The following is a 21,232-nucleotide window of genomic DNA, read 5'->3' as shown; positions in this document are numbered from 1 at the left end:
CCATATCACGGTTCAAAATTGCGCACGCTTTTGGAATGATGACAAACTGCGATACCTAAAATGCTCCATAGGCAACGCTTTAAACAGGCTACCTTTTTTACAGGATACCTGTTTAGAGTTACAGAGAAGGTCTAGTGCTAGAATTATTGCTCTAACTCTAACGTTCGTGGCAATACCTCACATGTGTGGTGCGAACACTGTTTACATAGGCATGCGCGACTTACCTATAGGATTGCTTCTGCGTGCAAGCACAAAGGGATGGTGGCACTTTACTTTTTTTTCTTATTTATTTTATTTATTTATTTTTACTCTGTCCATTTATTTTATTTTTTTAACTGTTATTCCTATTTCAAGTAATATAAACATCCCTTGTAATAGAAATAAGGAATGACAGGTCCTCTTTATAAAGAAACCAGGGGTCAATAAGACCCCAAATCTCTTCTATACCTTTAAAAGCAAAAGAATAAATAAAAATGTAATCTTTTGCTATAAAAATATAAATAAATTGTTTACTTCTGCCCTAGACTGGAATTGACTTCTTGACGTCGCTCCGTTCCTCCAAGACCATAGAGACGATCAGGTCTCTGGTAACCTCTATGGCCAGCTGCGTGACCTTTCAGATCGTTTCTCGGGTGCGCGGGTAAAAAACGGTAACCCCGAAAAACACCGGCAAAGGGGGTCGCCCCCTCCCGCTGCTTCTGAAAGCAATCCAGCGTCTAATTAGTCACTCTGACCGCTTTCGGGAGAAAGCCAGTTGCCGGCTGAAAAAAAAAAAAATAAAATAAATAGCAGGCTTATAGCTGTCAGTTTCAGCCATAACTCCAGCAAACCACTGGCAAAGCACTTGCAAACCACAAATTGCTGTCGTCAAGTGGTTTTTCAAGTATTGGCACAATCAATAAAAAAATTCCAAAATTAAGCGTGTGCATTACAAAGACTGGAATGCTCTGAAACATTAAAATTATTTTTAAAACAATTGTTATTTGCATCAAAACATATACAAGGATGATGTGAGTGTAGGGATGCTAACTGTCCTGGTTTTCCAGGGATGGTCCTGCATCTTGGCCCTCTGTCCCGGTGATGTTGTGTCCCGGGCCATGTCCCAGGATCAAAGCATTATTCGTGTGCAATAATTCAAAAGGGGATTAATTGTTAGGTTTGGGGACACGAGTGAGAAGGATCTAGGTGGGACCAACCAGCAAAGTGAGTGTAATTGGCATTCCCTGCAATTTTAGAGGTGGAGTCTGGGTTGGGTCAACCAAAGAAGTGGGTGTGCTTTGTGCACACCCACCCAGAATGTAGAGGAGCAGGTGATCCTGTGGGCGGGGTCCCAGGATACAGCACCATAATGTTTCTAAGTAGGAAATAGGGTGTCCCCCCCCCCCCCCCATGATACATCATGTGACATCTCTCTCCTCACTCTAGGCATTCGGGGTGACTGGAAGAACCAATTTACCGTATCCCAGAATGAGAAATTCAACGAATATTACCAGAAGGAAATGTCTGACACGGATCTCACCTTCTGTATGTAACAAGGAACCAGCTGGAGCTACAACCCAGGACCAAAACCACTATCTGCAAGCCCAGAACCACCTTCTGGAAACCCAGGTCGATAACCACCTTCTGGAAACCCAGGTCGAGAAACACCTTCAGGAAACCCAGGTCCAGAATAACCTTCTGCGAACCCAGGTCCAGAACCACCATCTGCAAACCCAGAACCACCATCTGCAAACCCAGGACCAGAACCACCATCTGCAAACCCAAAACCATCATCTCCGAACCCAGGACCAGAACCCCCATCTGCAAACCATGAACCACCATCTGCAAACCACGAACCACCATCTGCAAACCCAGGACCAGAACTACAATCTGCAAACCCATAACCACCATTTGCAAACCCAGGACCAGAACCATCATCTGCAAACCCAGGACCAGAACCACCATCCGTAAATACTGGGCTCTTTGGAGCCAAACTTTGATAGACAGATCTTCATAACATTTTAAGGCAAAGTAATGATCTTTACAAGAAACGATGGACTCTTTCTAGAGCTTATAAATTGTATGATGGTAAAAGAGAGCTGTAGTCTAATAATAAAAAGTAACTAAAGTAGTTGCTTTTCAAGAAAAAAAAATTTACAAAAAGACAAAACTTTTTTTTCCCCCTTACTTTGAATGTGAGTAGGAAACCCTAGTGATGTTTCCAATGCTCCACAACACCATGCTGATTGGCAGCGTAGACAATGCAAGTTCCCTTTGCAGCTCATCAGAGTCTGCTTTTCACGCAAAAATGCAAAGCGTTCTCTGAATGGTACACATGCTGAGTGAGCGCCCCATGTGGCTACTTCGCAGCATGGCAGCTGCTCAGCACAGAATCCAGAATACAACAATTATCACTGTATTAGCAGTGGCTACTACAGTGATTCTCCATATAAAGTAGTTTGTTAGGAGTATTGTTAGATAAGTCTATGTGCGTGCCCGTGTTGTCTGTGTGTGTTTGGCTGGCTCCCGCTGCGGACCCGTTCTAATAGGAGCGACACAAGTCGCTCCGACTTAGAAAAAGGGTCCGGAGCTTCTTTGGGGCGACCCGGAGCGACCTGCATAGACTTCAATGTTATGAAGTCTGTGCCGGCCGCTCTGAGGTCGCCCGGCAAAGTAGCGTCGCCCCAATGTGAACGGGGCCTAAGATTAGGGTTATCCAGCCAGCTCTGCCAGACACGGCTGAATTTTTTTATCACATTACGATGGCGATAGGCCAATTGATCTCCAAAAAGGATAGAGCTAACATAGGTAATCCACTGGGCCTTAGTAGGCACAGTGGATGCCAACCAAAATTGGGCAATTAGCTTCTTAGCAAGGTATAATAATCTGGTTACTATGATCTTTTGGATGCATTTCAGCATCAATCGCTCCCAACAGACACACCAACAGGCTGAGAGGTATAGGTGTTTGGGCTAGATCAGAAATAGTCTCTATAACCTCTGCCCAATATCGTGTAAGTTTCGGGCAACACTATATAATTTCCTCTCAAAAACCTCCTGCTCTCTAGCTCCCTTGTCACCTCCTCCTATACTCGCCTCCAGGACTTTTGCAGAGCCTCTCCAATCCTATGGAACTCCTTACCCCAATCTGTCCGATTATCTCCTACTCTATTAGCTTTTAGACGATCCCTGAAAACCCTCCTCTTCATAGAAACCTATCCTACCCACACCTAACAACCGTACTTCCATTTTCTCCATCAGCTCATACCACACAGTTATTGCCTTCTGTTTCACTTGACCCTGATGTAGCACCCTCCAAGGTAGGTGCCAGTTAGGTAAAGCCTAGTATCTCCTTCTGCTTATCAGGGGAGCCTGATCATTAGTTAGGCCTGTTGCATGTGTCCATGTGTGATTCATCTGGCCTGAGGGAGTGTCCCCGCTGTGTCCAATGGGGAGGCTTGTTGGACAGTGGAGGAAACCCAGCCAGTGACACACAGGCTTTTGTAGCTATCTCAGTGGGGTGGCACAGACGATTGGTGCATCCTGGCATATGCTATAAAAGCCAAGGGCACATGTGACAGGGTGTCTTTGGGCAGGAAGCCAGTTCCCAGATGGAGGGTGACCTTTGTCTCTCTTTCTGCTGATGTGGATGGTGGTCACAGGCGGTCGGCCTTGTGAGCCAGGAGTGTGGAGCTGAGCCAGGAGGTCCAGGAAAGCTGACTGGTGGAGTTGGAGGCAGAGCAACCTTGGGAAATACAGTGTTCGTGAGTACCGGGAAGCTTGCCGGGGGTCTGCCAAGGAAGGGGACCAGTCCAGTGGAGAGTCAGTGGATGGGTGTCAGCACACACAGTCAGTGAGAAAGGGGGTGCCAAGTTAGAACCCTGAAGAGTAATTAAAGTGGGAACACTTTGTTTCTACCTGCCACTGAAGTGAAGATAGACAGCGGCCTTGCTACATTTAAAAGTCAGTTGTCCCCACCATTGTGAATAGTTGGCAGTTGGAGTATCCCACCCATCCCTTCTCCTATTCAAGTTCTAAATAAAACCACAAAACCAACATCCCCTGGATTGATTATTCACTGAGCCAAGAGCTTTCATTGCTGTTTATCTGCTGCCAGTTGCTAAGGGTAGCCCAGGGGAATCCAAGAAGTGTAATTCTCAGCAGTCCTCTAGGGGGCAGTGCTACACTCCCTTCTAGATTGTAAGCTCTAACGAGCAGGGCCCTCTAATTCCTCCTTTATTGAATTGTATTGTAACTGTATTGTCTTCCCTCATATTGTAAAGCGCTGCACAAACTATTGGTGCTATATAAATCCTATAGAATAATAATAATATAATAATAATATAATAATAATATAATAATAATAATGTGTATAAAGTCTCCTCTGTGGACTGTGCATTTCGAGCATAGGGGAGAAACCATCAAAAGTTGCATGAAAGACACCTGAATGTTTTACAGTGGGACTCCGACTTTGCAGAGGGACAACAAGTCACATCCAAGTCGCACCCATCCAAAGTTGCATCAACGTTGCACTCCAAAGTCATGCGACTTTGGAGTGCAACTGGTACAAGTGTGAATGGAGCCTGAATGGTGAAGGTCCTGATAACAGGAGACACTCAGAAGGAGCAAAGGTTGTGGCATGTGTACTGTAGATGGCAGATCGATGTTTGGGAGAGGAGGGAAAATGTGAACAGGGTTCATGAAGTGCGAATTACAGTCTCAACAGGGACACGCATTGTTCAGCTGTGCTGCGGCCCCCCAACCCCCGCCCAGCAACATGTGCTCTATGATTCAGCAAATTTCCTGCCAGGGATTTATGATCTCCAGCAACCTTGTAACACTGACAAACTATCAAAGCAGAGCAAAGAGCAGTGGTTTTTCAAATGCAAATTTTTTGGAGAAAAAAAAAAAAACACTTCCCTACCGCCCCACAGCAAATATACTGCTACAGGGTGGGCGTTCAGTGCAGGATCACACATATATATATATATATATACAGTATATGCCGTACGTGATTCTGCACTTCTGGGTAGGAGGTGCGTGCGCCCGGCTGGCGCTCCGCTTCTGCTGTGATTAGTTATAGTGGGTTTCCTGTGCCGAATCCCGTACCTAGTACATGATCTGGCACTTCTAGGTAGGGGGTGCACATGCGCACCTTGGCGCCCTGCTTCTGATTTGATTAGTTATAGTGGGTTTCCTGGGCTGAATCGTGTACTTAGTATCAGGGCTGTCTTTAATATTGATTGGACCCTGGGCAAAAATTTTCTTGGGCCCCCCCCCCCCATGCAATTTCGCTCTCCACCCCAACATCCCAAAAAAACAAATAAACACGCACATAGACTTATTTTAAAAAATGTTAATAATGTACCATAAAGAACTGGTCCACACTCACTGATTGGTTGCTAGAGCTTACTGCACATCCTTACTGCACACTGATCGGTTGCTAGAGGTTACTGCACATTCTTACTGCTCACCCATTGGTTGCTAGAGTTTACTGCACATCCTTACTGCTCACTGGTTGGTTGCTAGAGGTTACTGAACATTCTTACCGCTCACCCATTGGTTGCTAGAGGTTACTGCACATCCTTACTGCTCACTGATTGGTTGCTAGAGGTTACTGCACATCCTTACTGCTCACTGATCGGTTGCTAGAGGTTACTGCACATTCTTACCGCTCACCCATTGGTTGCTAGAGGTTACTGCACATCATTACTGCTCACTGATTGGTTGCTAGAGGTTACTGCACATCCTTACTGCTCACTGATCGGTTGCTAGAGGTTACTGAACATTCTTACCGCTCACCCATTGGTTGCTAGGAGTTACTGCACATCATTACTGCTAACTGATTGGTTGCTAGAGGTTACTGCGCATCCTTACTGCTCACTGATCGGTTGCTAGAGGTTACTGCACATTCTTACTGCTCACCCATTGGTTGCTAGAGGTTACTGCACATCCTTACTGCTCACTGATTGGTTGCTAGAGGTTACTGCACATCCTTACTGCTCACTGATTGGTTGCTAGAGGTAACTGCACATTCTTACCGCTCACCCATTGGTTGCTAGAGGTTACTGCACATCCTTACTGCTCACTGATCGGTTGCTAGAGGTTACTGCACATTCTTACCGCTCACCCATTGGTTGCTAGAGGTTACTGCACATCCTTACTGCTCACTGATCGGTTGCTAGAGGTTACTGCACATTCTTACCGCTCACCCATGGGTTGCTAGAGGTTACTGCTTATCTTTACTGCTAACTGATTGGTTGCTATAGGTTACTAAAAAAAAGTTTAAAGTAAACTGAGCTCAGTGCTAATCAGTCATCAATAAATACAGCAGCACTCATAAATATACCCAATACTACTGTGTACATAAAAGATTTAAATAGAAAAGTCATGCCTGGGCACACCCTAATCACCCCGTGTGGCGCAGATTCCACCTGTTTAGACCCCTGATGTTTCACCAAAGCCCCCTCACGGAGCTCCTAAAAAAAACTGTAAAAAAATTTTTTTAACCACTTCTGGACCGGAAGATTTCCCCTCTTAATGACCAGGCCATTTTTTGGGATTCGGCACTGCGTTACTTTAACAGACAATTGCGCGGTCATGCGACGCAGTAACCCCAATAAAGAAAAAGAAAAAAAATGAATGTCCCTTTTTTCCAACAAACAGAGCTTTCTTTTGGTGGTATTTGATCACCTGTGCGATTTTTATTTTTTGCGCTATAAACAAAAAAAGAGCGACAATTCTGAAAAAAAAAACGATATTTTTCACTTTCTGCTATATAACATCCCCCCCCCCCCCCAAAAAAAATTTGGACCAATTTGTATTCTGTTACATATTTTTGGTAAAAAAAAAATCCAAATAAGCGTATTTTGAATGGTTTGAGCAAAAGGTATCACGTCTACAAACCAGGGGAAAGATTTATGTAATTTTTATTAGTGTACAAGGTCAGTAGTATGCAGAGCAGAGTACAGAGGTCAGTAGTGTGCAGGGCAGTGTACAGAGGTCATTAATATGTAGGGCAGTGTACAGAGGTCAGTGGGATGTAGGGCAGTGTACAAAGGTCAGTAGGATGTAGGGCAATATACACAGGACAGTAGGATGCATTACAATGTACAAAGGTCAGTAGAATGTAGGGCACTGTACAGAGGTCAGTAGTATGCAGGCTAGTGTACAGGGGTCAGTAGTATCTAGAGCAGTGTACAGAGGTCAGTAGTATGCAGGGTAGTGTGCAGGGGGTCAGTAGTATGTAGAGCAGTATGCAGAGGTCAGTAGTATGTAGAGCAGTATGCAGAGGTCAGTAGGATGTAGAGCAGTGTACAGGGGTCAGTAGAATGTAGAGCAGTGTACAGGGGTCAGTAGGATGTAGAGCAGTGTACAGAGGTCAGTAGTATGTAGAGCAATGTACAGAGTTCAGTAGTATGTGGAGCAGTGTACAGGGGTCAGTAGCATGCAGGGTAGTGTACAGGGGTCAGCAGGACAGAGGCCAGGAATTGACAGGCAACGGGACAGTGTACAGGGGTCAGTGGGATGTAGAGCAGTGTACCGGGGTCATTAGAAGGTAGGATCATGTACAGGGATTAGTAAGGCAGAGGAGTGGGCATCACAAGGGCAGAGGACAGGGGGTCAAGAGTATGGGGGGTCAGCATGGCACAGTAAAAGGGGTCAGGAGAGCACAGGGCACAGTGCAGGGAGTGAGGGCAAAGTACGGTGGGTGGGAGGGCACACACCAGGCAGTCAGGAAGGCACAGTATGGGGGTCCGAGGACACACCGGGGGGTCAGGAAGGCAAAGTACGGGGGGGGGGCAGGAGGGCACATACCAGAGTGACCGAAAGGGCACAGTAAGAGGGTCAGGAGGGCACATACAAGGGGGTTTGGGAGGACACAGTACGGGGGTCAGAAGGGCACACATCACGGGAGTCAGGAAGGCACATATCAGGGGTCGGGAGGACACAGTACAGAGGTCAGAAGGGCATACACCATGGGGGTCAGGAGGGCACACATAATGGGGATCAGGGGGGCACACACCAGGGGGTCAGGAGGGCACATAACAAGGGGGTCCATAGGGCTTAGTACGGAGGGTCAGGAGGGCACATACCAGGGAGGTTGGGAGAGCACATATCAGGGGGTCCTGAGGGCACACACTATGGGAGTCAGGAGGGCACATATCAGGGGGTCCTGAGGGCACACACTTTGGGGGTCGAGAGGGTAAATATCAGGGGGTCCTGAGGGCACACGCTATGGGGGTTGGGAGGGCACATATCAGGGGGTCCTCAGGGCACATACCAGGGGGGGTCAGGAGGACACAGTACAGAGGTCAGAAAGGCACATACCACGGGGGTCAGGAGGGCACAGTATGGGGGTCAGTATGGCACATACCAGGGGGGTTGGGAGAGCACATATCGGGGGTCCTGATGGCACACACTATGGGGGTCAGGGGGCACATACCAGGAGGTCATGAGGGCACACACGATGGGGGTTGGGAGGGCACATAACAGGGTCGGGAGGACACACCCCACACCAGGACACAGTAAAAACCTAGTAGCAGTGCAGCCATCTTCCAATTTTCCAGCTAACAGGCAGCACTTGTATGCTAAGCTGCAGTAACTCAGCCTAGAGGTGACTGCAAACAAATACATACTGAACTGTTAGATGACTTTACCTCCAGACACACTTGTTGTGCACCCTCTGCTCAGCTGCTGTCAGAACACCTGATTCCAGGGGGGCACGATCTCGGAGCCCAGGCTAATCACACCTGCTCAAGCAGCAGAAGCCTGGAGGCTCCACTTCGGGAAGGTCCTTAGTCCTGCAGGAGAGGGGCAGGGACACTACTGATGCGCGAGCGAGCGAGCGAGGTAGGAGGAGGGATAGGGGGCAGAAACGTGGGAACAGTGGGCAGCAAACATGTAGCAACGAGTGAAATGGCTGCAAGCTGTCCCAACCGTAGCTCTGCTTTCCGGAATACAGCCGGGGACAAGAGCACGGCGGGACAGGCAGCTTAGTGAAATCCATGACATTTGGCAAGCGTGGGCAAGGGGCAACTGCTTTGGGCCCCCCGACAATGACAGGGCCCTGGGCAGCTGCCCCTTTTTACCTGCGTTAAAGATGGCCCTGCCTGGTATGTGATCCGGCACTTCTAGGTAGAGGGTGCACGTGCGCACCACTGGAGCTCCGCTTCTGCTGTGATTAGTTATAGTGGGTTTTTTGTGCCGAATCATGTACCCAGTATAGAATCTGGTACTTCGAGGTAGGGGGTGCACGTATGCACCACCGGCACTCCACTTCTGCTGTGATTAGTTATAGTGGGTTTTCTGTGCCGAATCACCTACCTAGTACGTGATCTAGAACTTCTAGGTAGGGGGCGCACGTGCGCACTGCCGGCGCTTCGCTTCTGCTGTGATCAGTTATAGTGGGTTTCCTGTGCCAAATCACCTACCTAGTATGTGATCTAGAACTTCTAGGTAGGAGGCGCACATGCGCACCTTGGCGCCCTGCTTCTGCTGTGATTTGTTATAGTGGTTTTCCTGTGCCGAATCACATACCTAGTGCTTGATCCGGCACTTCTAGGTAGGAGGCGCACGTGCGCACTGCCGGCACTCTGCTTCTGCTGTTATTAGCTATATTGGGTTTCCTGTGCCAAATCACGTACCTAGTACGCGATCTGGCACTTCTAGGTAAGGGGCCCATGTGCACACCGCAGGCATACTGTTTCTGCTCTGATTAGTCACAGCAGAAGCCAATCAGCCAATGGATGTCCTCAGGCACCCACTGAGCGGCGAGGAGGGACACAGGATGGAGGTCTACCTATGTAAACAAGGCAGGGCTCTGTCCTGTCAGCATGAATGTGCTGGATTTTGTGTCTTTGCAAAGCAAGGAATAAAAAACAGCACATCCTTTAGTAAAAGCAGCACACATAGTACATAAAAACACTGGCTAGGCACACATTTAACCCTTTGATCGCTCTAGATCTTTAACCCCTTCCCAGCAGTGTCATTAGTACAGTGACAGTGCATAGTTTTAGCACTGATTACTGTATTAGTGCACCTGGTTCCCACAAGGTGTCAAAGTGTTTCAGTTAGTGTCAGATTGTCCGCCACAATATTGCAGTCCCGCTATAAGTCGATGATCGTGATGTGCTTGTTATCTATATACTTGGTGTAACATCATCTTTTTTATTCTACAAAGTACATAAAACATATGTAGCGACTTATAGCGGGACTGCAATATTGTGGCGGACAATCTGACACTAACTGAAACGTTTGACACTTTGTGGGAACCAGGTACACTGATACGTGCACGCCCGTGGAATAGAGATAAATGATGGTATGTAACCAGTAACCGTTCTAGATACGGGTGGGCGTTATATGATGTCATATAACATGTACCGGCAGCAGGCTGCTTCTGCTGTGATTAGTTATAGTGGGTTTCACTGATACACTGATCTGTCATCCACTGCGTCTGGTGGACAGAGCGTTTTTACAGATTGTGCCGCAGCCCATGGTAACACTGTATTCTTCTAGTCACGGGAAAAAAATGTAATAAAAAAAGGAAAGAAAATGTTAACCACCTAAGGACCGCCAGCCGCAGTTATACTGCGGCAGGCAGCCCCTCCTGCGTGAACCGGCATAGGTATACATCGGTCGCCCGCCTGCAGCTAGGGGCCGGCGGTTTCCGATTGCCGCCTGACACCCGCGATCGCTCCCTGCTGAGAGAGGAGAATGGTCTGCTGTTGTAAACACAGCTGACCGTTCTTCTCTCTGGAATGATCACAGAGCGCCTGTGATCCTTCTATATAGTACAGTTTACTTTTAAAATTATTTACTACTAAATTTATTACTAGTAAAAAAAACAAAACAATAAAAATGACATAAATCTTTCCCCTAGTTTGTTGACACGATAAATTCTGCACAAACCAATCAAAATACACTTATTGCAAATTTTTTTTTTTTTCCAAAAATATGTAGAAAACAAATTGGCCTAAAATGTTACAAAAATTTTGATTTTTTAAATTTTTTGGGGCGGGAATGTTGTATGGCAGAATGTGAAAAATATAGATTTTTTTTTCAGAATTGTTGCTCATTTTTTGTGTAAAGCGCAAAAAATAAAAATTGCACAGTTGATCTAATACCACAAAAAGAAAGCTCTATCTGTGGGAAAAAAAGGGCCCCATGTCAGGTTGTCTGTTTGGGGCTCCAATAGAAAACAAAGCATACAATATATATGGGGGGGGGGGGTGTTCTCAAGGGGCAGAGAGGTCATCTGGGGAAGAGGGGGGCAGAGCACAGAGTTGGAGTTTAAGAGCCCATTCACACTGCCGCGACTTGTCAGCCTGACAAGTCGCGGTCGGTCGCGGTCCATTGAATAGTACAGGACCCGTTCTAATAGGCTCCGACTTAGAAAAAGTATCCTGTACTACTTTGGGGCGACCTCGGAGCGACTTGCATAGACTTCCATTATGTGAAGTCCCTGCAAGTCGCGCCGAAGTCGCGGTGCACGCGACTTCACAGGTCGCCCCCCGAAGTCGTGCCGCTTCAGTGTGAACCGGCACTTAATGTAGCTGAAGAACTTTTTTACAGTTTGATGTCATCTTCTGAAGATTGAGAACTAATCTCATTTACCAGGGCTGCTGTTAGAAATCACGGGGCCCCGTACAGACTACCCGGCAGGGCCCCCCCAAGAAAATATTAAAGATATATTTAGCTAAAATTACAACAAAATCACTATTATCAGACACAAATATAACATAACTTGCATAATTCCTGCTAAATCTAAAAAAAAAGAAGATGAGATGAGAAAAATATACAGGCTGGGCAGTTGGAGCTCAGTGATCAGAGAGACAGAGAGAGAGAAACAAAATTACAAATAAGCACTTGAGTAGAGATAACATTAGAGCCAGTGCTGGGAGGGGGGCCCACAAGGGAGGGGGATAAGTGAGGGATGACTGTCTCTTTCTCAACAGATAAAAGCTGATAGCAGGGGGATAGACAGATCAGATTCAGGTGCTGGAGGAAGATTTCTGTATTTGTTGTGCATCACTAATCCCCCTCTCTGTGTGGGCCCCCCTGTGTGCTCGGGCCGCCTACAAGAGGGCTGGTGGTCCCCCCCTGTCATTTACACTGGCAGCCCTGAACTTTGCAGCCTTCTGTTCATATATGATATACACGTCCTCAGTAACAAATAGCTGAGCTGGAAGGTTTATCCAAAGTCCTAGAGAATTAAGTCTGGAGGAAACAATGAGGGCACGCAGCTCCCCACCGGGAATCCATAGCAACCGGTGACCCTGTACCTCTCAGAAGATGCCCTTTTCTTTATGGTTGTAACGTGAGTATCATGGGATTGATGACTTGGTTGCACAACTGCCACATAGCTAACAGCTATTTATCTTGCAAATACTGTGTAATCCTTAAAACACAACTCCAGCTAGAAATACCAAGATAAAAGTGAATACCAAAACACCAATGTTTGCCTTCAATGGGATTTCCTCACAGTGCACTTTCCTGCCACTCATCAGTCTGATGGCCAGCATCATTCAACCCACTTCTTCAGAAGTCAAGGTTGTCCTGGACCCGCCCCCTTCTCCCCAGCCTTTAATTGTGTTGGAATACATTGTTCATGTATTTTTGTACAACAACTACAGATATACAATATACATCAACCAGTAGATGGGAGTGTTTATAAGTTTTTAGCTGCCTCTATGTCTTCTTCCTGAATAAATAACGTTTCCTGTTTGCAGTTAAGCAGCAAAGCCCATGTGGACTGTGCACTGTTTGTTCTGTAGAGCTGTATACAGCATTTCTAACAGTTTGGACAGTGAAAGGAGAAGCAGCACAGTGATGAGCTCATCTCTGTGTCACTCTGCTCTCTCCTGCTATCAGCATGTTCCTTGTCAGCACATGAGCTGAGTGGCTTTTTTACTGCTTTCTCCTCTCACACTCCATCACTCAAGGATATCAACAGCAGTTAACCCCAAAAAAACTCAAAAAACTATTTAGACTAGCTAGAAATCAGGTGATTCTCCATCACCCAGTGCAGTCTCAATGGACTGAGGTTCTTTTCATCTTTGGATACTCTCAGTGGCTCCTCTAACTATCCTATGTCATTCTTAGGCTCCGTTCACATGTTAGCGTATGGATCACGGGCAGAACCGACGCGGTTCCGCCCACGATCCGGAGATTATTGCAAATCGCGGGACGCCTGTGCGTTGCCCGTTGATTTGCAATAGACCCCCAAACGCTGAGCGATGTTGCCACGATTTCCGCCTGCCGAATCGCGGTAACATCGCGCAAAAAAAAAAAATCGCGCATTACGACCAAAAAAGTACAAGAGCTTCTTTGGATCGTATTGCGTCCCGCGATTTTTTTTGCGCGATGTTACTGCGATTCGGCAGGCGGAAATCGCGGCAACATCGCTCAGCGTTTGGGGGTCTATTGCAAATCAATGGGCAACGCACAGGCGTCCCGCGATTTGCAATAATCTTCCGGATCGCGGGCGGAACCGCGGCGGTTCTGCCCGTAAACCATACGCTAACATGTGAACGGAGCCTTAGACTGGCCATAGACGGTGAGATTCCTGCTGAACCGGCCGATATTCGAACTGTGTGTTGGCAGGCTGAATATGCCAAGTTGATTGAGTGCTTAATCTTAGCCTGCCAGATTCACTTGGGATTATCGCTAGAAGCTGCTGTAGTCGCTAGCAATAATCACTGTCTTCTCCCTGTGGGGACATCTTCCAGAGCAGACAATTGCTCGTCAGGAGGGATTTCCTTATCACTGTGTGTGCTGATGGGGGAATCGTGCAAATTTCTTTCCTGCAACCACAGGTTGCAGGAAAGAGATTCACACCGTCTATGGCCTGCCTTAGTTCATTTGGATTCTGTATGATGGTCAGTGCCTCCTTCCAATGCCCATTTATCCCTCTGGTCTTTGGGTACTCTCAGTGGCTCTTCCAGCCATCCTTCGTTTTTTGTCTGTCCTGCTGTAGGATAGTCAGTGCCTTCATCCAAAGCCAATTTATCCCTCTCCTCTTTGTAGCAATTTGTGAATTTTCCCATGGAGCCTCTCCAACAAGATCCTATTCTCTATTCCTCTTTGCAGTAAAATAGTTAAACTCTTTCACAGCCTCCCAGACTTCAGTGTCATTCGTTGAAGGAGATCCTTGTCTGCCCAGTCCCCTTTTATAACTCCCAAAAGAATTTATATGACTGGAATTCCTTCACCCCGAGAGTGTAACCTCCTGCATGCCAATGAGAAGAACAGACATTCTATGGTACTCGTATACAAAAAGAAAGCTTTAACAGGAGTGAAGGATAACAAAATGTAGCGGTTGGCAATGATAATGCAAATCCAATGGCCACTTTTCAGCATCTTGATGTCCAATAGAAATGCCTGCAGTAGAGTCAGGATTTCCCCAGTAGGGATGAGATTCTGGTTCGGTTTGGACTTGGATAAGATGTCAACCCAACCTTCTCGCTGACCCACCAAACAAATGTGCCAGTTGTCCACATGAGTTCTTGGCTTCTTTCATTTAACAGAAAGTCAGGGTTCCCAAGTGACGCCACTGACCAAATTTGGACATTTTCTTTTAACTTCTTCCAGTTCCTGGCCTTTTCTGGCTTTTTTTGTTCACATGTAAAGATCTGTATTTTTCGCTAGAAGATTACTTAGAGCTAGGGCTTTTTTTCAGAGGGAACGTTAGGGAACGCAGTTCTGGCACCTCCAGCACTGAATGTATGTTATAGCAAGGGGTGTGGGGTGTGCTGGAGGGTCTATTGATGCTGGTTGCTGGGGGATCTGTTGTCACTGTTGGGGATCTATTTTTGTGTGAGGGACAATGCTTTAAGTGGGCCGGTATGCACTGGTACTCAGTACCACCACTTCCAAATATAGCTCTTGAGCATACCGCCACCTCTCCGTGCCCCTTAGTGTACCAGTATGCTCATTTTGGACATCAGCACCCCCAAGAATATTTCCCACTCCAGAGCCAGACCAGTGAGTCCCCCTGCTCCGGAGTCCCAGCCCAGGCCAGGGGGAGGGGGTGCTCTGTGGGGACCCTGATGTGGGGTGGGGGGGGATTTATAGGCTATAATAGAGTACCGGCACCTCTTTTGGGTCACTTAAAGCACTGGTGAGGGACTATTGCTGCTGGTGAGGGATCTATTGTTGCTGGGAATCTTATGATGAGGGTAGGGATCTACTGTTAAGGTAGCGGTCTATTGTCGTTGGTTGCTGGAGGGTATATTGATGCTGGCTGCTGGGAGAGCCATTGTTGCTACTGGGGGGGGGGGGTGTCTAATGTTGCTGGGGTGGATCTTTTGTTGCTGGGTGTGATATTTTGTTGTGGGTGGGAGTTTGGTGGGGGTTGGAACCAAGGGACGGTGCTCAGAGGAGGGTAGGGTGCTCAGACAATGGGTGACTCAGAAGGGGGGAGTTCCTGCACCTATTCTCTGAGAAAAAAAAGCCCTGCTTAGAACCCCCTGTGATAGTGAGAGTCTCCGTCTCTGGTAAAATTGGTTTAAAATGGACACAGGATTCTTAAAGAGTCAGATTGAGAAGTTCCAGCAGAAGACTTGTGAGCAGAGAAAGCGATATTTTAGGTTTTCTCTGCATTTGGCAAGTCTGGATTGAGGCTGGAAACTTGAAGACTCCAAAGAGCATTGGGTGGAATGGAGTCTTCAGTCTTGTGTCCAGGTTTTCCAGAAATTCTGCAGGTTGTGTGTGTGTCCAGGTGCACACACTCGTTAGAAGGCAGATCTCCGAATAGCTCAGAGGAGGTGGAGTAGGAGTTGGTATTGGAGCAGTTGCTGCACCCAGGCAGGAGGTGTGCTCCTGTTTAGGAACCAAGGCAATATCCTTGAGACGGAACTCTATGTGGGAGAGGTTCCAGGTCAGTGGACTGAGAGATTTGGACCAGCTGAGAGAGTCTGGGAGACGATAACTGTGACAACAGGGAGAGAGAGTCCTGGGGACCAGAGGAAGCCGTGAGTCTCGGAGGAGTGAAAATGCCTGGAGTGTCAGGAGAGCCTAGAGGCCAGGAGTGGGCTTGCGCAGCTTGGTACTGCGGCAGAGGCTGAGTGAGCCTTGAGAGCCAGGTGGCTTGGCATTTTCATTTGTATTTTTGCTGGAAAAGAACCCCTGTGTGGGCAATCCATGCATTGCATGTATGAACTTTCATCTTGTTACTTTTTTTCTTTTTTCAAAATTGTTAGTCTTTTTATATTTATAGTGTAAAAAAATTAGAACCTGCAGAAGTGGTAGCTGCAAATACAGTGAAGGAGTTTAAGGCTCGGTTCACATTTATGCGATGCGGGAAGGCTGCGAATTCGCAGCCTGTTCCCGCATCGCACACGCACCCCCGGCAGTTCACACTGCCATATGCGATACGCTGGGGGTGTCAATGTAATCTTAACGACACCCCCAGTTTGATCGCATATCGCAGTGCGATCTTGCAGTTCGCACAGGAGCGGATCGCACAAGTGTGAACCGATGTGCGATCCGATCCTGATGCGGCTGCAAAAATGCCTCCTGTGCGTCTTTGCTCCGGGGTGCGATGCGAATTTAGCCATACAAACTGTATGGCTAAACTCGCACCGCACAGCTGATCGCATGTAATGTCGGAGCAGTGCGCTCCGACATTACATGAGAACCCGGCACTCGCACAAATGTGAACCGGGGCTTCGCATGCATGGGATAGGCATAAGGCTATCCTTCATATAAGATAGGGCCAGGGACTATTCATAGGATTCAGATATATTGGGCAGACTAGATGGGCCAAATGGTTCTCATCTGCCGACACATTCTATGTTTCTATGATCAAATGCCACCAAAAGAAAGCTCTATTTGTGGGTAAAAAAAAAAAAAAGGGCATAAATTTTATTTGGGTACAACGTCGCATGACTGCGCAGTGCAGTATTGCAAAAAATGGCCTGGTCATTAAGGGGGGGGGGGGGTAAAACCTTCCGGGGCTGAAGTGGTTAAGCTGGCTTTATTCTTCCCACTGGTGAGTGCATAGTGGTGGAGGATTAGACACGCACTGTGAACGCACCTCGGGTGATATGGAGGAATGATTTTGATGGGATATTTCCACTTGATATCTTTGGAATCACTTGGGAGATAATTTTTCTTGAGTTTTTTTTTTTTTTTTTTTGGACTCTTTGGTGGTTTATTTATCTTTATTAATTTCACCTTGCTTTTTTCATATGTATACTGCTCAAAAAAATTAAAGGTATAGCATCAAGCCAATTTACCACTTCCCAGAAACTGATGTACCTGTACGTTGGCTTGAAGAAGTGGTTGTACCGGGATGATATGCAGCTGCAGGCATCAACCCAGTACCATTTTTTTTTTTTTAGAGCTGGCTTTAAGATAACCGATGCGGCCACTGGCTGTTATCCCAGCTAACGGAAGGGGACGTCCCACTCCGAGGCTCTGCCCAGGTCTCCTGTCCCTTTGGAAAGACCCGAGCAACCAACCGGCACATCCGCGGGCTGGTTGGAGTCCCGAGCAAAGCCAGATTCTACTTTGATTGGGTCTCCGATCATATAACCCGGAAGGGACTTCAAAACGTCACTTCCGGTTTACTCAGCTGCCAACGGCGTTTTAAATACTTTGAAGTGCAGTGGAGGGGTTTGGGGTCTTTTAGACCCCCGATCCCTCCATAAAGATTACTTGTCACTGCCTATTACTGTCACAAGAGATGTTTACATTCCTTGTGACAGCAATAAAAGTGACCAGTTTTTTTTTTTTGTTTTTTTTAACCACTTGCCGACCGCTCACGTTGACCCTACTGCGGCAAAGTGGTTTGTTATCGTCCAGCGACGTAGACCTACGTCGCTGGACTCCTCCCCTTGTGGGCGGCGCCGGAGGCTCGCTTCCGCTGTATTCAGTCACAGCGGGAGTCGGGCCAGAGGATGAGCGGCGGTGATCACCGCCGCTCTTCCCCGATCGTCGGGGATCGAGTGTGGAGATCCGCCCGCTTGTGTAAACCAAGCGGGCGGATCTCCTAAGTGACAGATTGCAGGATTCAGCATAGCTGAACCTGCGATCTGTCCCTGTGTCACAGAGTCCCCTCCCCCCCCCCCCACACATGTTAGTAAGCACCAGGCATACATTAACCCCTTGATCACCAATAAAAGTTAACCCCTTCCCTGCCAGTGTCATTTTATAGTAACAGTGCATATTTATAGCACTGATTACTGTAGTAATGTCACTGGTACCCCCAAAAGTGTCAGTCAAGGGTCCGATCTGTCCACCACAATGTCGCAGTCCCGCAAAAAAAAATCGCAGGTCGCCGCCATTGCTAGTTAAAAAAAAAAAAACGATAAAAATGACATAAATTTCCCGTAGTTAGTAGCTGCGATAACTTTTGCGCAAACCAATCAAAATACGCTTATTGCAATTTTTTTTACCAAAAATATGTAGCAGAAAACAAATTTGCCTAAAATGTTAAAAAATTTAGATTTTTACATTTTTGGGGGGGGGGGGGGGAATTTCATATAAAAAAAATTTGAAAAATATTGTTATTTTTTCAAAATTGTCGTTTTTTTTTTTTTTTTTTATATAGCACAAAAAGTAAAAATCGCACAGGTGATCAAATACCACCAAAAGAAAGATCTATTTGTGGGGGAAAAAAAGGACATAAATTTAATTTGGGTACAGAATCGCCCGACCGCGCAATTGTCCGTTAAAGTAACGCAGTGCCGGATCGCAAAATATGGCCTGGTCAGGAATGGGGTAAAATCTTCCGGCCTTAAAGCGGTTAAAAATACGCTCATTGAGAATTTTTTTTGTCAAAGACATGTAGCTAAATACATTTTGGCCTAAATATATGACAAAAATTGAATATATTGGATATTTTTTTAATTGTCAAAGTAGAAAAATATTGTTATTTTTTCAAAATAGTCGCATTTTTTTATTAATATTGCAAAAAATTTAAAGTGCAGAGGTGATCAAATACCACCAAAAGAAATCTCTGTTTGTGGGGAAAAAGGCTGTACATTTCGTTTGGGTACGGCGTTGCATGACCGCGCAATTGTCAGTCAAAGTCGCACGTGCCGAATCGCAAAAAGTAGCCTGGACATACAGCAGGAAAATCCTCCGGTGGTAAAGTGGTTAAAGTGTTAAAAAAAGGGGGGGGGGAGAATCTAAAGCACCCCTGTCTCCGTGAACTTACATACAAAAAAAACGCATACGTAAGTAGCGCCTGCAAATGAAAACGATGTTCAAATCACTCATGTGAGGTATCGCCACGATTCTAAAAAAAAAGACCTCCTCTGTAACTCTAAACTGGTAACTGTTAAAAAATTTTAAAGCATCACCCATGGAGGTTTTTAAGTATCGAAGTTTGTCACCATTCCACGAGTGTGCGCAATTTTAAACTGTAACATGTAAGGTATCGGTTTACTCAGCGTGACATCATCTTTCACAATATACAACAAAATTGGGCTAACTTTACTGTTTTTTTTTTTTTAATTCAGTGAAATGTATTTTTTCCAAAAAAATTGCATTTAAAAGACGGCTGCACAAACACTGCATGACAAAAAATATTGCAATGACAGCATCCTTACCTTCTCCTTCACCGAGCGCCGCTGTGTCATCTCCTCGGTCGTATGTCCAATCCTTCCGCCTGGCCAATGGCCAGTAAAATCACATCTCTTTTTAGCCACTCAGGAAAGGGGTCTCACGACCCGCTTCCTGATTGGCTGGGAGGAGAGTCAGTATGACAATAGCAAATATTAATTCGCTATTGTCATACAACTGGGTGGGCTCGGGACGCAGTGCTCTGCGCCCCGAGCCCACCCTTTTCTGAAGCCTATTAGAGCCTCTGGCTCTAATCACGTGCTTCAGAAAAAAAAATCCTCTATTGGAATCCATGCGTCCGGCGCCCTGCATGTAGATTAGGAGGCCGGACGCATGGGGGGGAGGCGCCCCTGCGCCCTCAATGGACGAGCTGCCCCTGGTTAAAGGTTTAGGTTAGGGGTTAATTATTTATTGTTATATAGTACTCATTTATTGAATGTATTATTATTATTATTATTATTATTATTATTATTTATGATTATTTTTATTTATTTGTGTATTTATTTTACATTTATTTATTCATTTAGTAGTAGTAGTAGTAACACCCTAACAAAAAAAAAATATATAACCCTAAATAATTTATTCAGATTTGTTGGAATTTGTACCTATTGTGAGTTGGAGATTTTGATACATCCAAATCTCCGATTTAAGAAAATTTTGGCCAAATTTCAATTCTTATCGAAACCAATTGCACATGTCTAGTGTCCAGTTGTTATATTCTCCAGGATTACCTAAACAGGCAATAGGGGAACTTTTTGGGTCAGAACTTTTAAATCTCCATAAACTTTGACCAATCGTATTCTAAATGAACACTTTTTTGCCTGAACACTTCAGGAATCTAGAGGTTAGGAGACTACACAAACACACAGCGAGTCAGAAAAGCCCCCACTTGGAAGAGGGATTAGGGTGGGCGGCCTCACTGCAACAGAGAGCTCTTTACAACAGAACAAACCGGCACAAAGACAAAAGTGTGGGAAAGTGTTATGTAATGCAGGGAGTGACTGGGAGACTGCTGAAACCTGGTAGGTGAGAGATAACGGAGGGGAAAAGTTCATCCTACTTGGCAGAAAATGATTTTATTGGTGACTAATCATTTTAAGGTTATTGAAAGACCGAAGAGCCAGATCCTACAAGAACCTCAGATCTGTGGAGGACAACAAAGTATCTCAGTGACGTTCTTCATTCAACGCAGGCTGCCAAGATGAGCTCGACATCATCAGAATGGCGTAGACGAGATTTGGTGAACGTCCGAGGAGTCCCCATGATCTGTGCTTTTGCTCAGAATTTGGATGAGATTATCGACCATTTCCAGGCCAGGGAAGATGACATCGTCATAGCCACTTACCCCAAATCAGGTACCTCTATAGTCACTGGTGAAAGTGCCCTCAACGCGATCGTCCTTTGCAATTGGGATGTTTTACCTCCTAGGTACAACGTGGATGAGTGAGATTGTGGATCTTGTCCTCAATGATGGAGATATCGAGAAGAGTCGAAGGGATGCCATTTTCCAAAAGGTTCCGATGCTGGAGTTCCGTGTCCCGGGGGAGGTACCGCCAGGTCAGTCATGGGCATATGTTGTTGATTTATATGTCCATTTAGGTGTTCCTTCCTTCCTTTTTTTTTTTTGTCCTATTCACGGACGGTGAGTGGTGACTGGCTGCATGGCGTGCTGCTGGCCTGCT

At 46.2% G+C, this 21,232-nt stretch overlaps 1 protein-coding gene across 1 annotated transcript in view; it reads left to right on the top strand.

Moving 5' to 3' along the window:
* Nucleotides 1-21,232, top strand: part of LOC309558524 (sulfotransferase 1C4-like) — a 50,507-nt gene that overhangs the window by 12,295 nt on the left and 16,980 nt on the right. The window contains exons 7-9 of the mRNA XM_082261604.1: nt 1,426-1,528; nt 20,651-20,711; nt 20,918-21,107. Of these exons, the coding sequence (XP_082117730.1) occupies nt 1,426-1,528; nt 20,651-20,711; nt 20,918-21,107 (354 nt within the window). The remainder of the gene's footprint in view (nt 1-1,425; nt 1,529-20,650; nt 20,712-20,917; nt 21,108-21,232) is intronic.

This window comes from Pelophylax lessonae, assembly GCF_965119305.1.
Source record: "Pelophylax lessonae genome assembly, chromosome: 6".
Taxonomy (NCBI): domain Eukaryota; kingdom Metazoa; phylum Chordata; class Amphibia; order Anura; family Ranidae; genus Pelophylax; species Pelophylax lessonae.
The sequence above is the reverse complement of the archived record's forward strand: the minus strand, read 5'-3'. Positions and strand labels throughout refer to the sequence as shown.